The sequence below is a fragment of the Podarcis vaucheri genome (genome assembly GCF_965113315.1).
Source record: "Podarcis vaucheri genome assembly, chromosome: 6".
Lineage (NCBI taxonomy): Eukaryota > Metazoa > Chordata > Lepidosauria > Squamata > Lacertidae > Podarcis > Podarcis vaucheri.
Genome location: NC_138764.1, coordinates 105,544,883 through 105,561,026, shown reverse-complemented (window position 1 = coordinate 105,561,026; position 16,144 = coordinate 105,544,883). Strand labels below are relative to the sequence as shown.

General features: G+C 48.4%; 1 protein-coding gene across 1 annotated transcript; it reads right to left on the bottom strand.

Annotated features, from left to right (window-relative positions):
- Window positions 1-368: 368 nt before the first annotated feature.
- On the bottom strand, window positions 369-15,777 carry LOC309534259 (uncharacterized protein). The gene is made up of 11 exons (XM_082226458.1): window positions 15,713-15,777; window positions 14,480-14,546; window positions 12,828-12,907; window positions 10,993-11,181; window positions 8,349-8,405; window positions 7,374-7,520; window positions 7,196-7,263; window positions 6,173-6,200; window positions 4,692-4,767; window positions 3,908-3,987; window positions 369-1,450 (listed from the first exon to the last, which is right to left on the bottom strand). The coding sequence occupies exons 1-11, from the start codon at window positions 15,761-15,763 to the stop codon at window positions 1,418-1,420; spliced, it is 876 nt and encodes a 291-aa protein (XP_082082584.1). The 5' UTR covers window positions 15,764-15,777; the 3' UTR covers window positions 369-1,417.
- Window positions 15,778-16,144: the final 367 nt, after the last annotated feature.

Below are 16,144 nucleotides of genomic sequence, written 5' to 3'. Positions count from 1 at the left end.
TTCCATGCATCACTATTGGGAAAGATACAAAAATGGGAAGATACAACCAGACAAAGGCAGGAGAAGCAAAGTGTTCGTTAATGCAGAGGGCTTGCTTGATGTAAAGCTTCATGTAGTTTGGGATAACAGATTATTAATTGTTGCTGTGCCCTTCATAATCACAGAAGAACAAGATGAAAGAGATGTGAGACAATAGCAGTAGCAGTAAACAATATATTTTGCTGGTGTTGTAAACAAAACCTGCTCCTTTTTGCTTATTGGGGTACCCAAGAGCCCATAAAGAGTAGGTTCCCTATCGGTAGGAGAACATAACAGAGGCCAACCAGAGAATATTGAGAAGCAAAGCAGCTAGTAAGCCTCATCTTTATTGATCTGTTGCAACAGGGTGCTCCCCTCACACGCAGGAAAGGAGGAGGAACCCAGAACAAAGGTGTGCAGACTATAGACTTTTGAAATTGCCCACCCTGTAGCTCAAGACCACCCCCAAAACATCATACATACATCACAGAAGGAGGCAGTGTACAACAGAATTCCTGCCTGCTAGGATACCTGACAATGGTCACTGATTGCTTTACCTGGGCAGCCTGGCCATTCTTTTGTGATGGTAAATACTTTAATTCCTGAATCCAGGTCACAGGCTCACCCTATTCATACACAAATGCGCTCTTAAGACAGGTTAGCAAAAGACAATGGAGAGGCTTTCCCATTTCCTTCCTCCTTGCAGAGAAACATTTGAGGTCAATTTGGGAGAGTAAAAGTGGTTTCAGGATTGTTCTCCTGTACTGTTTCAGACCATAGCTGTCAATGTTTCCCTTTTTAAAAGGGAAATTCCCTTATTCCAATTAGGATTCCTCGCAAGAAAAGGGAAAAGTTGACAGCTATGTTTCAGACACTTGGTTTACATACTTATGCATGTGTTTGCCTTGTAAATTTATGAACATTTAATTTATATATTTGAGACCTTAAATTCTTATAACACTGGGCAAGCACCTGCTAAGTGGTGGTTGGAGTATCGAAGGAGATCTGGAGACCTCCATGCTCATTTCATCCATTAAGAGGGATTGATACAATGGGAAATACCACTGTCTCCCCACTGGGCACTAACCACTTGAAAGCACTTTCAAGGAAGCTCCAGTCAAATCAATGGGTGCTGCTTCACCAAGAGGAGCATTCAGGACCCCGTGTGTGGCTCCCACCTTGCACTGCCCATTGCCTCTTGCCACAACACAGACCTTTTAAGCAATTTAAACCCTAAGAGAGGCTTTTGCTACAGAAATCCTAGGCTTTCCAAATTTGGAGGCAGAACCATTTCCTGCCGCTGGTTGGTGCTACTGAAGGAAATGGCCCCAAAGGGAACGGAAGTGGTGAGAGACGATTCTGGCTTCTTGGTTTTCAAGCAGGACTCCAGAGGACATCTTTACTTTGCGATTATAGAAACCAAGAGGAATTCCTATAGCGAAGGAAAAGAAAGAGTTCAAAATGTGCCCATCCGGCTCCCGGAGTGTGATGTTTTCTCCCAATGCCAAAGATTTCTCTCCTCCAACTCTGCTTTTTGAGCCCTTAACAGCGGCCTTCCACCCTCTGCCCTGACTCCTGGAGCCACAGGACCCTGCTGAGATCCCCTCCTTTTCCCTGGTGCCCCCGCAGCCTTCTCTTGCCCTCTTTCATGCCCTCCTGAGGCCTTTTCTGTGGGCTAGAGGGTGCTCTTGAATCCTGGCCATGCCTCACACTGTCCTGGGTAGAGGGGAAAGGCGTGTCCAAACCTCTGGCCTTCTGCATGGCTGCAAACTAGCTGACCGTGTAAAGTTAAGCGTCACAACCATGCCTAGACCTTCTCCTGGTTCTGGCCTCACCCATAACCAGTGGTATGTGCAACCCCCCTCCCCAGAAAGTTAGACACAAGGGTTTGTGGCTTGCTGGCTGAGAAGAGTCCCCTGCCCTAGGGGAACCACAGTCTCCGTGACTCCACCGGAGTTGATGCCTTTTAAAGCAGACTGGACTCCTTTAAATGAAGCAACTCAGCTCAGTGAAGCTCAGGGCCGGGCTGCCCATGAGGAAGATGGAAGCAGCTGCCTCAGGCAGCAGAGTTCCATGGGGCAGGGTTGCTGCCAGCAGGGTTGCATGGAGACGACGTCCAGCAAGATCTCGGTCCAGTATACCTGAAGGAGCGTCTCCACCCCCATCGTTCAGCCCGGACACTGAGGTCCAGCACCGAGGGCCTTCTGGCGGTTCCCTCATTGCGAGAAGCCAAGTTACAGGGAAGCAGGCAGAGGGCCTTCTCGGTAGTGGCGCCTGCCCTGTGGAACGCCCTCCCACCAGATGTCAAAGAAGAAGAAGAAGAAGAAGAGTTTGGATTTGATATCCTGCCTTTCACTCCCTTTTAAAGAGTCTCAAAGCGGCTAACATTCTCCTTTCCCTTCCTCCCCCACAACAAACACTCTGTGAGGTGAGTGGGGCTGAGAGACTTCAGAGAAGTGTGACTGGTCCAAGGTCACCCAGCAGCTGCATGTGGAGGAGCGGAGACGTGAACCCGGTTCCCCAGATTATGAGACTACCACTCTTAACCACTACACCACACTGGCTCTCAAGAGAAGAACAACTACCAGAATTTTAGAAGACATCTGAAGGCAGCCCTGTTTAGGGAAGCTTTTAATGTTTAACGGTCTACTGTATTTTAATACTTTGTTGGAAGCCGCCCAGAATGGCTGGGAAAACCCAGCCAGATGGGCGGGGTATAAATAATAAATAATAATAATAATTATTATTATTATTATTATTATTATTATTATTATTATTATATTTAACAAGATCTCACTGAAAGCTGCCACCACAGCCATACAACTCTGTTAGTAAGGCTTTGGGGGGAGGGCATCGGTGGTGGTGGTGACTTTTCTGTTTCACCTCAGATGGCGAAGCAGGGCGGGCAGTCCCTGGGGAAGGTGTAGCTAGCAAGCCTGATAGAATTGCAACTCCTGGTTGCTGCTGAAATAGGACCTGGCCCCTTCTCCTACGAAGGTCTCCAGCCTCATCTGTCCAAGGTGCCTTTGCCTTGCCCCTGCAAAGGCCATTGCTTCAGGAGAATACCACCCCTGCACCCCAAATCTCCCCCTCTCCCTCTTTTCAGCAGACCCTTTCCTGCTGCCTCTTGGTCTGGCTGTGGGTTCCCCCTTGCACACTTGCGCAGCAACTCATCTCTTGCCGCCTGTTTGCCTTGCCATCAGGGCTTCCTACATAGAGCGCCTGCTCTGCTGAACTGCGGCCGGGAGCTGCACTCTGAGACTTTGCGGAAAGTCCTCTGCAGCACTCCAGGGCTATTCCTATAAATATAAGTTATGTAAATTTTTATTTATACTCCGCCCTTCCTGGTTCAAAAACCAGGCTCAGGGCAGCTAACAACAGATTTATAACACTTAATTGTAAGAGCAGCATAAAATACAGTATAAAAACATGAATAACAATAAAATTCAAAAATCAGTTTAGGGGAAATAAGCATGAGATAATCCCCAGGGCTAGCTGGCTGAATTGGTCCTACTTGGGCCAGCGAGGAGACCAGGGGAGAATTAGCTGTGGGGTCTCAGAGCGGGTGATGTTCATAAAAGGGGAGGGGGAAGGAAGAGAAGGGAAATAAAAGATCAGGCTGAATTTAAATTAAAGGCCAGGTGGAATAGCTCTGTCTTACAGGCTCGACAGAAGGAGGTTAAATCCTGAAGGGCCCTGGTCTCATGGGACAGAGCATTCCACCAGGTCGGAGCCATCACTGAAAAGGCCCTGGCCCTGGTGGAGGATAGTCTGACTTCCTTAGCGCCCAGGACCTCTAAAGTATGGTTATTCCTGCCCCTTAAGACCCTCCAGGGCTGCATCGGTCAAAGCCTGCATCCTGAAGCTGGATTAAATGCCAAAGGCTCACATCATAGGACGTATCTTCCATCTTCATCACTTCGCCAATGTCTGGAACCAGTGGCAAGGGGAGCTCCTGCTGCAGGTAATCTGGAGAGAAGAAACACAACATGCACCAATTTGGGTCAACAGAAAGCATCCTGGTTCATGTCACTAGGCCAGATTGAGGAGGGGTGGGTAGTACCACGTTCCTCTCTCCTTGACATTAGGGCTTCTAGGTAAAAGTAAAGGTACCCCTGACCGTGAGGTCCAGCCGCAGATGACTTTAGGGTTGCAGCGCTCATCTCACTCTATAGGCAGAAGGAGCCGGCCTTTGTCCACAGACAGCTTCCGGGTCATGTGGCCAGCATGACTAAGCCGCTTCTGGCGAACCACAGCAGCGCATGGAAACGCCATTTCCCTTCCCGCAGTAGCGGTACCTATTTATCTACTTGCACTTTGACGTGCTTTCAAACTGCTAGGTTGGCGGGAGCAGGGACCAAGCAACGGGAGCTCACCCCGTCGCGGGGATTCGAACCGCCGACCTTCTGATCAGTAAGCCCTAGGCTCACTGGTTTAGACCACAGCTCCACCCACATCCCTTAGGGCTTCTACACAGCCCCAAAGGGGTGTTCCTCCAGAGAGCTTGGCTGAACTGAGGATCAGATGAAGGCTTCAGTTCAACCATCGGTGCTACCCAACAAGCAAGCTTTGTGGTTTGGGGCTGAAGCGATGGCTTGGAAGGAAACCTCAAAAGTGATCAAGGCTGTGACTGTACCTGAGTCAACGTCACCTCGGTACCCCACAACTCTTACCCAACGGACTCTCTTGGTACAGCACCTGCTCCAGCGTTTCCACAGCCTCGTATGCACTTCCGTGGAGCCGGGCCCTCTAGAAGAAGAGATGTGATCAGCAATGCAAGGAAGCAGCATGGAAAGGGAGGCGTCTCACCAGGTCCAACAGTACCATAATCCATGTGACTTCAATGGAGAGTCAGCATGAAGAGCCATCTCAAGGCACTTTGCTCCAGAGATGGACAATCCTTTTGACACCTCCCTCCTTCCCATTAATCAGTTGTGGTGCCTTGGGAAGAGCGTCACCTTCTCCTCCTGCAAACCCCTCCTGCAAAGCCATACCTGTTTTTATCCCAGATGTGTTTGCCACCCTGAGCTCTTTGGGAGGAGTGGAGGGATATAAATTTAACAAATACACAATTTAACAAATAAGTAAATATACTGTAGTTAGGGAGAACATTCCTGTTATGTATTGAGTTGAATAGGATCCAAAATGCAGCAGTCTAATTGGTCCTAGAACAATAGGATTCAGAATGCAGCAGTCTGATTGGTCCTAGAACAATAGGATCCAGAATGCAGCAGTCTGATTGGTCCACAGGAGCCACCCAATCCAGCTCCAGGTAGAAATGAATCCGCAACCTGATTGGCCTACAGGAGAATCCCAGAATTAGCCAATCATGTGGGGCCCATTGTGTAAATATAATGTATATTTCAGGGGAACTTCCATTCCTCATTACTATGAGCTGAATGAAGAGCATGAAATCTACACTCAACTCCGAGTATATTTCAATTCCTTTGAGCTAGGCCAGGAGCAGCCAAGGCACTGGGCCCAGAACATAACTGTCGGCCACTGCAAATCCTGACATCACCCATGAACAAAACCTTAGACTGAGCAGAAGCAGCACCAGCGGGTGGAAAGAGCAGACAAGTCAGCCTCTGAAGTCCTGACTGGAAGAAATTAAAAGACTATCTACAGAAATATTGTAAAATTAATGAATGATAGAATGATGTTGGATAGCAACTAAGGGGTTTCCAGCTGTAATGATTTAAGAGAATATGAAAAAAGGGTTATAAATGGGTTAAAATCTAATGGTAAGGATTTGCTGAACCAATAAATTGAAGTGGAATACAAAAAAGGGAGGTATGAGGAGGTCCGGGAAATAAGCTAAAAGAAAATAAGTAAAAGAAAAAATGTATGTTTTTAACTGTTTTTATTTTGTATTTTTCTTTTTTCTTTTTCATTTTTACTGTTATATTTCAAAAAAATTTAATAAATATTTTATTTTTTAAAAAAAATGAAGTCCTGAGTTCAAATCCCTGCTTGGCCATGAACTGGCTGAGTGTCTAGGGCAAGACACTTAGAAGCTTTTAAGCCCAATCATGGCCTTTGCCGTGATTCTCTGAAGAGGGACTGTGAGGAAGGTCAAGCAAAACAGGGCTGAAGAAACTGATCTTGCTATACGACAGAATGTATTAGAATAGGTGGAATAGGTGGAGCTTACGTTCTTGCCTTCCATGTCCAGAAATCCACTGCAAGGAAAAAGGAAATGCTTGTTAGAAGTGGCTTTGCACAAGATCCCCGTCAACTGCATTGCGCGTGATTCCCCCCGCCCCCGAATCTGAAGCTTCCCATCAAGGGTCAAAAATCCATATCTATTAATTAAATATATATACCACCCTTCATCCGAAGATCCCAGGGTGGTTCGCAACAGGGGAAAAAAATCTGAGCTTGGACTCTTAGCAACAACTATCTTCCAGTGCCCATCTGAGCCCACCAGTCTGCCCTGTGCCCTGCAAAATGTGACCTGTATCCTGGTTGCCCCTGATATAGGAGAGCAGGACATGGGGCAGAGCTGCTCCTACCACTAGGCATGGTGAGGCGAGTGCCTTGGGTGGCCCATCCTGGGAGGCGGCGGGGCCCCTCGTCTCTTCCTCCTGAGGCCCCTGACCAAAGTCTTCTGTTTCAGAAGAGAGCTGTGTGCTGTGCCCCTTGCGCTCCACTTCTCTAACAACCCTTCAAGGCCTTGAATTATTACTTCATTATTATTCTCATGTATGGATGAAAACCGTCATCTCCAACTACTCGTAGCCTTTGGCTTCTGCCACTCGACTCACGTGAGCAAAGCGCCCCATTTTAATTGGGGCTTCTGTCTTTATGTTCAATCTTAACTGATTTTATTTGAGATTTCAGAAGAGGAAATCTTACAGCACACTGCTTAGAAATGACGGTGTTAAGCAGTATATTGTACTGTTTTGACTAGCATGCTTTATTGTTTTGATGGAATTGTTGTAGTGTGTACTCCAGTTATGTGTGTTTTCTGATTGCTCTTATACTTGTAAATCACATAGAAACCATCCTGGTAATTAATTGGTATATAAATTAAACAACAGCAGCAGCAGCAGCAGTATCTACCGGCATGCAACCTTTTGCTTCTATCATCCCTCACATGCAAGCAAGAAGTTCTATCAAGTACGTCAAGAGGCAATGACGCTGACGCTGAATAGGGCGTCAGGGTGTTTGTTACCTTTCTAGAGTTAACGAGAGCTTCAGCTTGTTGTCTGTAATAAAAATGTCAGCTGGTAAACAGTAAGCCTGCCATTAGAGGGAGAGAGAAAACAAGAGAAGGTCCATTCAGTGGAGGGAGACGGTGCTGATGGACCAAAAATGTTCTCCTCCAGAAGACTCCCCAGACTGGAACTCACATCGGTCAGAGTCCAAACGGCGACCTCCATTTCCTTGGTATTGAACACCTCCATCTTTAATGGATGGATCACATAAAAATTACCATAGACCCCATGGAATTTAGGTGGCCCACGAGCCGTTATGTTCGCCAGGTAGTCGTTCAGCTCCTGCAGAGACGCAGTTTAAATGGAAATATAAATCAGTCTTTATTTATTTTTTAGAAGTTTATTTATTTGGTTTTTCAGATTGAATTTTTACAGCCACATATCCAACATGCAACATTAAAAACTAGATTCCAAGGAATCTCTTGGATTTCCCTCCTCCCTTTTGTGGATCCGACTGTTAATCATTTCCTCCTGCATCTTTTATAATAATCCTGATCTTTTTATCTCTCCATTGTACCCAAAATTCACCATTGAACTACAAGTGATATTCTATTCCTACTAAAGCTTTTAGCTGTTTACAGTGGTCATTAAGATATAAATTGATGGATTATGCTGAAATGGCTAAAATGACTGGAAGATTCAGAAATCAGGAAGACCAAAAGTTTAATAAGGAATGGGGAAAATTTAATCGCCTTTCCTAATGCAGAGATGGCAACTTCCATTTGTTGAATCTGTTTTGTGACAACAGTGAGCAGTTGTCCCCACACACCCCAAGATCCTCATCGTCCATTACAGACTGGTATTATACCTAAACACTTTTGATCTTGAACTCAAAAATTTATAAATTACCTCCTTTGGTCTTCCCAGTTGCTGTTTCTCCATCTTACCTGTCTTCGTGTTGCCTGGTTGCTTTGATTTGTTTGTGGGAGCATCAAGAGGGAGTCCCAAGACTAAGTTCACAAGATTTCTTATGCCTGTTTTTGTTTCTTATTATGCATTTCTCATTTATATGAGAAAGCTTCATTGAAAATCATTTGAAAAAAAGACAAAGAAATTTCAGAAGGGAAGAACATGTTTAAAAGCTGAGCTGTACTAATGCAATGTACTCACTTCATAAGAAACGTGCCCTGGAAGCGCAGGCAAAACACTTTCCAACAGGCAATAGCCCTGGGAGATGTACATGGAATGAGAAATCAATGGAGAAGGTCAGAGCAGAGAAGTGGACTTTCATTCTTCACCATTCTGTTGACTGTCCTTCCCCTCAGCTAAACTAATCTCCATTTGGCTGAGCCACACTTTGGCCTTACTATCTCGTGAGCTAACTTGCTATTTAAAACCCCCTCTGAAAACAAGAACATCCATGTGTTGGATTAGTGTTAGAAGAAATTCAAAGCCATTTAAAGCAGTTCTGAGTGAGGAGGAGATGCAAAGTGTATTTAAGTCTTGCATGGGCCCAGAGTTTGCCCCACAGCAGGGGTGTCTGCAGTCAACAATTTTTGCTCATCCCCCCCCAAAAAAAAGTTCATCAACTCTGGTCAATCCAATGGGTAGATCACTGCCAGTTTATTTATAGTGGAAGTAGATCGCTGTCTAAGGCAGTGTTTCCCAACCGGTGTTCCGCGGCACACTAGTGTGCCGCGAGATGTTGCCTGGTGTGCCGCGAGATGTTGCCTGGAGGGAGGCGGGCGAGTCCAAAAAAGGTTGGGAAACACTGACTTAAGTTTCTCTTTCAAAAAGGAAACATGGGTTAAAGCGGCGACGCCGCCCCCCACTCACTTTCCTGCTCTGGCTTCCCTAACAGTTTTCCGAGTTGCATCACTGGATCCAGCCCCCTTTTCCACAGGTGACACGGGGCTGGAGGGAGGGAAAGAGGGCTTTACGTCGCGCACAAAGGCAGCCTCCTAGAAGCGCTCTGGGCCGGCGCCGTTTCGCCGAAGGCGCCGGAGGACCCCCACCCTCAGCTCCTTCAGAAAGGAAGCCCCGCCCCTCGGCTCCCTACGAGGCCAGCTGCTGCACGCATGCGCCGGCTCGTCATCGGCCTCCTCTCAGTTCACTTGGGACAGCGGACGAGGAGGAGGCCGGCATGTCCGGGCAGCAGCAGCAACTCCCGGCGACGGCTCCTCAAGCCCCGGGCAACCCTACTCCCTCACCGGCCTCGGCCGCCCTCCTGCTCCACCCGCCGCCGCCTCCCCCGCCGCCGCCGGCCACCTCGGCCCCGCCGCCGCCCCTCCTCCGCCCGCTATCGCCATCACCACCACAACAGCCGCCGCCGCCTCAGCTGGGCCCATGCCTGCCAGGAGCAGCGGCGGCGGCAGCAGCAGCAGCGCCCCGGCACCCTTCCCTCACGGCGGCGACCCGGCCCTGAACGAGCAGGAGAAGGAGCTCAAGCGGCGCCTCAAGCGGCTCTACCCGGCCGTGGACGAGCAGGAGACGCCGCTGCCGCGCTCCTGGAGCCCGAAGGACAAATTCAGCTACATCGGCCTCTCGCAGAACAACCTGCGCGTCCACTACAAAGGTAGAGGGACGGAGGGAGGGCGAGGCCGAGGCCACCGCCATCCCCAGGCCCCCTCCGCCTCTTCCTCCGAAAGGCAGGCTGAGAAACTCCCATGGAAGCTCTGAACGTCTCCCCCAAAACCGTCGGGAGGCTTCGGTTGTTGCCTTTCTCCGCCGAGGTCGGTGGACCCCGAGCCTAGGCTTCCTTCCCGCACCCCGCTTTCCGAAGACCGCACACCAGTTGGGCCAGTACATATTCCCCTCCCGTGACTGGAGCGGAATAGCCCTTTCTCTTCTTCCCCAACCCTTGTCATTGGAGAAGTCCCTCAGTCCCTCGCTTTGCTGCCTCCTCCCCCCCCCACCCCCAAAGCTTGGAGGTTCCCCGGCAAGGGGGAGGGAAAAAAATTGAAACTTACACTTTCGTGCGTCCCTCCCGGCGTGACGCTGCGTGCTAACGTCACGGGGCTGTAATGGTGGTGTGCCTCGAGATTTTTTTCATCAAACAAGTGTGCCTTTGCCCAAAAAAGGTTGGGAAACACTGGTCTAAGGGATGCGGGTGGCGCTGTGGGTTAAACCACCGAGCCTAGGGCTTGCAGATCAGAAGAAGAAGAGGAGTTTGGATTTGATACCCTGCTTTATCACTACCCAAAGAAGTTTCAAAGCTGCTCACAATCTCCTTTCCCTTCCTCCCCCACCACAAACACTCTGTGAGGTGAGGGGGGCTGAGAGACTTCAGAGAAGTGTGATTGGCCCAAGGTCACCCAGCAGCTGCATGGGGAGGAGCGGAGACGCGAACCCAGTTCACCAGATTACGAGACTACCGCTCTTAACCACTACACCACACTGGCTCTCGGTGTGAGATCAGAAGGTTGGCGGTTTGAATCCCCACGACGGGGTGAGCTCCCGTTGCTCGGTCCCTGCTCCTGCCAACCTAGCAGTTCGAGAGCACGTCAAAGTGCAATTAGATAAATAGGTACCGCTCTGGCGGGAAGGTAAACAGTGTTTCCGTGCACTGCTCTGGTTCACCAGAAGCGGCTTAGTCATGCTGGCCACATGACCTGGAAGCTGTACGCCGGCTCCCTCGAGATGAGCGAGATGAGCACCACAAACCCAGAGTCGGCCATGACTGGACCTAATGGTCAGGGGTCCCTTTACCTTTACCCTTTAGATCACTGTCTTTTGGAAGTTGGATATGCCTGCCCTACAGGGCCAAGGGCAGTGGAAGGAACCAGATGCAGCTACAACAGACAACGCTACTCACCATTCTGTGATCTTTGTCCACAATGAAGGGCTCAAAGGGGTATAAGAGCTGGTTAAAGTTCTGCTCCAGCTGGTTTTTCGTCATGGCAACGTCCGCAAGAGCTCCATCTTGCATTGCAGGAAGAGACTTCAAGAGGTCAGCAATCCTGCCTTCTGCTCTGCCCTCTGCTTCTCCTTCTCCTGCAGAGAGCTGAAAGCAGCAGCCGCAGGACTTGTGTGTTTCTCATGCGTCTCTTGAACACCAGTAATGTCTTCAAACAGCCTTTTCCCTGTTACTTATAGCACTGTTGATGCCCCGGCTAGAGCCACCGTGCTTACATAAGAAAACCCGAAGAGCTTGCTGGATCAGGCCAACGGCCCACCTAGCCCCCTAACCCAGGGGTCTGCAACCTTTAAGACAAAAAGAGCCACTTGGACCCATTTCCAAAGAAAAAACAACAACTGGGAGCCGCAAAACCATTGCGACATTTAAAACAAATATATCTCCGGAGCCACGGGGAAGGTGGCGCACGCACCGCCCCCATGCGACGTCACAGCCAGTACAGCGCCCGCCACAGTGAGGAGTGTCGGGGCGCACAATGCGCCTCCTCCCCTCGCTAGTATCCGCCCCGGAGCCGCAGCAAAGATGTAAAAGAGCCACATGCGGCTCCGGAGCCGCGGGTTGCAGACCCCTGCCCTAACCTCTTCTTCTCACATTGGCCAATGAGATGCCTGTTTTAAGACCCAAATCAAGAGATGAGCCAACCACACTTGTAATCCCCAGAAACTGATATTCAGAGGTGGTTGATGTACTATGTTTATTTGTGACACTATGCATGACCTTGAATGTTGGCATTATGACAGACCTTCACAAAGTCTATGAGAGATGGTGGCCTCCAGGGCAGGCATACCATAAGGGTACGCTCTCAGGATTTGCACCAAAAAATGCCTATAATTCCCCCCATTTCCAGCATAGGAGGCAGTCCAGGGTTGATTAAGCATGCCAATTTGTAGACAGGTTCTTCCAGGGGGTTAGAACAGGGCTTCTTTAAATTTTGATTTCCTTCAAGAGAAACTTTCCTTTCCTGCCAGAATTGGATGTACAGTGGTACCTCTAGTTACGAACTTAATTCGTTCCGGAGGTCCGTTCTTAACCTGAAACTGTTCTGAACTAGAGGCGTGCTTTCACTAATGGGACCTCTTGCTGCCGCTGTGCCACCGGCACATGATTCCCGTTCTCATCCTTGGGCAAAGTTCTCAACTCGAGGTAACTCTTCCAGGTTAGCGGAGTTTGTAACCTGAAGTGTTTGTAACCTGAGGTGTTCATAACTCGAGGTACCACTGTAATTTGCAGGTTAGGCCACCCCACCAGAGGGGGATGAAGCCTGATGATTTTGAGGTTCCACATAGCTACATTGCAAAGGTCCAGTTGGGTCCCTTCCAACTCTACAATTCTATTAACTTCCTTGAGCAACTTGTTCTGATACCAAATGACTCCTAGGACATTGCCTCAAATCTTTACATCTATGGTCTTGTAAAGAAGATTACTATCTGGTGCTGAACTGATACAGTCCTCCTTCTAATTACGTAATACAGTGGTTCTCAACCTGTGGGTCCCCAGATGTTGTTGGACTACAACTCCCATCATCCCTGAGCTCTGGCCTTGCTAGCTAGGGGTGATGGGAGTTGTAGTTCAACAACATCTGGGACCCACAGGTTGAGAAAGGCTGCAATAGCTAACACAAATCTAACAAATCCCATGAACGGTTGCCAGTGCTTTGCGCTACTAGGTCCCCTCGTTGATCTCTTTCTGAACAAGCAGGATCCCATCCCCTGTAGGCAATGCTTGGTACTTACGCCCAGGTCGAGGATGAGAACATTGTCTTGTATTTGGAAGCTCTGGAGAGAATACTGGATCCCGGCAGGTGACAAGTCAACTGCACAAGAGGCAAAAATGAGATAAGGAGAAAGGGCTTCATTGTTGTGGGTTCCGGACTCCTGGAGGATGTCTCCCTTGAGCACACAGCTCTCCTGGCCTTGAGGAGACCTGGGAGGCCCGGGTTCAAATCCCCATTGGCCGTAAGCTCACTGGGTGACCTTGGGCCCGTCACCATCTCTGAACCTGTCCCACCTTGCAGGTTGTTGCGGGGATTAAATGAGGAGGCAGAGAACTATGCATGCCAGCTTGTGCTCCTTGGATTAAAAGGAGGAATATAAATGCAATGAATAAGAAACTAAAACAATAAAAATAAAAGCACACACCCTTTTGATACAGTGCTGGCTTCCCCAAAATCTACAATAGTGGAATGGAATGTGGATAAATTAGGGTAAAAAAAAAAATGTTTCATTTGTTTTTCTTCAACCAAACAACCATGAGGAAAAATAAAAAAATTCCTTCCAGTAGCACCTTAAAGACCAACTAAGTTAGTTCTTGGTATGAGCTTTCGTGTGCATGCACACTTCTTCAGATACACTGAAACAGAAGTTGCCAGATCCTTCTATATAGTGAGAAGGTGGGGAGGGGTATTACTCAGAAGGGTGGTGGGAATGGGAGATTGGCAGATAGCTAAGATGAGCCTGTTGACGGACTCTTAACGACTGCAGTAGGTCTTACAGGAAAAGGCAAGGGGTGAAAAGGTGAAAAATGGCTTAAAGGTAAAGGTAAAGGTACCCCTGCCTGTTCGGGCCAGTCTTGCCAGACTCTAGGGTTGTGTGCTCATCTCACTCTATAGGCCGGGAGCCAGCGCTGTCCGCAGACACTTCCGGGTCACGTGGCCAGCGTGACAAAGCTGCATCTGGCGAGCCAGCGCAGCACATGGAACGCCGTTTACCTTCCCGCTGGTAAGCGGTCCCTATTTATCTACTTGCACCCGGGGGTGCTTTCGAACTGCTAGGTTGGCAGGCGCTGGGACCGAACGACGGGAGCGCACCCCGCCGCGGGGATTCGAACCGCCGACCATGCGATCGGCAAGTCCTAGGCGCTGAGGTTTTACCCACAGCGCAGTAGGTCTTACAGGAAAAGGCAAGGGGTGAGAAGGTGAAAAATGGCTTAGTCATGTATAATGAGATAAGAATCCAATGTCTCTGTTCAGACCAGGTCTCTCCATGGTTTTAAGTTTGGTAATGAGTTGCAATTCAGCAGCTTCTCTTTCCAGTCTATTTCTGAAATTCCTTTGTAGTAAAACAGCTCAGCCTGTAACTGGAACCATGAGGCAGATTTCCCTGATTTTTTTGCAGATGCCCATTGTGAAAAACACCCCAGCATGAATCCCCATGTTTATTTTGTTTTGTTTCAAATTATTTATCACTTTCAATTTTACAGATTGGACATTTAACCAAATGCAAACTATCCATTTGCCACCAAATTCCCTTCCTTCCTGGTTCATTTTATTAGCCTTCTAACGCTGCATCTTCTAGCATGGGGCCTGGGAGGTGGAGGCGAGGAACAGCTACTCGACCCTTCTCTGTTTTGGAAGAAAAAGTCTTGAGGGAGAAAGGAAGGGACTCACCCAGGTCTTGGAGGCTCAGCAAGAAACCATCGGAGTCAGAAAGGGACGACAGCAAGAGGTCACAGGCCTGCAAGACAAAAGCCACAGAGCCACAGAGGCTGCTGTCATAGGAGCTGCAGGCCATTGGGGTGTCTTGGGTGGTCTTTGCAATTAGCAGGGCAATTAGTGCCTGCTAATGAGTCATGATGTGGCAGTGGTCCAAAGAGCCACAATAAATGTGATAATGTGTACCCCTGTAAACCCTTGAGGGTGCTTTTAGTAGAGAAGTTATGGTAGCCTGCTACTTTATGAAACAGATGGTTTTGCAAGTCGCCGCCCACCTACTGGGGCAGAAATAAAAGTAATACGTGAATAACAAAGATACACATAAGTTGCTACATGGTGCAAATGGCTACACGTAACACAGGTCTCCAACATGCACACTAACACAATGTAACAGAACATAGTGGGAATCACTGGCAGAAATTGCCAGTGCTTATTGCGCATGTGTATTAAACATGAAATGACGTAATGATGTATATGATTGGTGGAAATTGAAATGCTTTGTTTGAAATTTTAGAAATACTATGGACCACTGGGCAGGGTTGCAGTTTTGTGGCACGATCCAACTGCAACCTATTGCTTTGCAGTAAACAACGCTGGACTCCTAACTTCTCATGTTTCTGAGTTTTATTGGCGTAAACTCAGGAGATACACTATTTTCTGGCTTACAACAATGAGACTCCTTCACACCAGAGCTGCCAGATTTCCTCATCTCTGTTTGTGCCGCATGTGTGCCAGTCCTTGTGCCACAAGGAGTTGCGCCAACAGAGGATCTTCTGAGCCAATACTTCAAATACAGGTAAGGGACCCCTGGATGGTTAAATCCAGTCCAAGGCAACTACGGGGTTGCGGCGCTCATCTCACTTTCAGGCCAAGGGAGCCAGCGTTTGTCCACAGACAGCTTTCCGAGTCATGTGGCCAACTGCTTCTGGTGCTACAGGACACCGTGACGGAAACCAGAGCGTGCAGAAACGCCGTTTACATTCCTGCCACAGTGGTATCTATTTATCTACTTGCACTGGCATGATTTCAAACTGCTAGGTTGGCAGAAACTGGGGCAGAGCAACAGGATTTGAACCACCAACCTTCTGATCGGCAAGCCCAAGAGGCTCAGTGGTTTAGACCACAGCGCCACCCGCATCCCATACTTCAAATACAACCCCACCCAAGAATACTCTAGGTAAGACCTACATTTGCGTCCAAAACAGGAACTAGATTTGTATCCAGGGACTTTTTCACCATCGGTGTGACGCCTTCCTTCAATGCTTTGACAGTTCTGAAGGGAAATAAAGGCAGTAGCAAAAATGAGAAAAGCTGAGAGAAGATAAGAGTTCCTCTTTCACCAGGTATTTGACTGATTAACATCCAATGCCTTTTTTTAAATGTGTTGGGAGGGGGTTATTGGGCTATTGCTTTTGTTTTTATTTTGAATGTGTATTTCGTGATTTTATCTTGTGAACCGCCCTGAGACCTGCGGTGATAGAGCAGTACATAAATAAAAATAAATGGTAATAGAGCAGTTGTCTGCAAATCAAATGAAGGGCCAAGTACCACAGATGAAGGAGAAGCACCATAGTCTGAGGGTGAAATGCAATGAACGAAAGGGTGGAGGACAAATTGCCT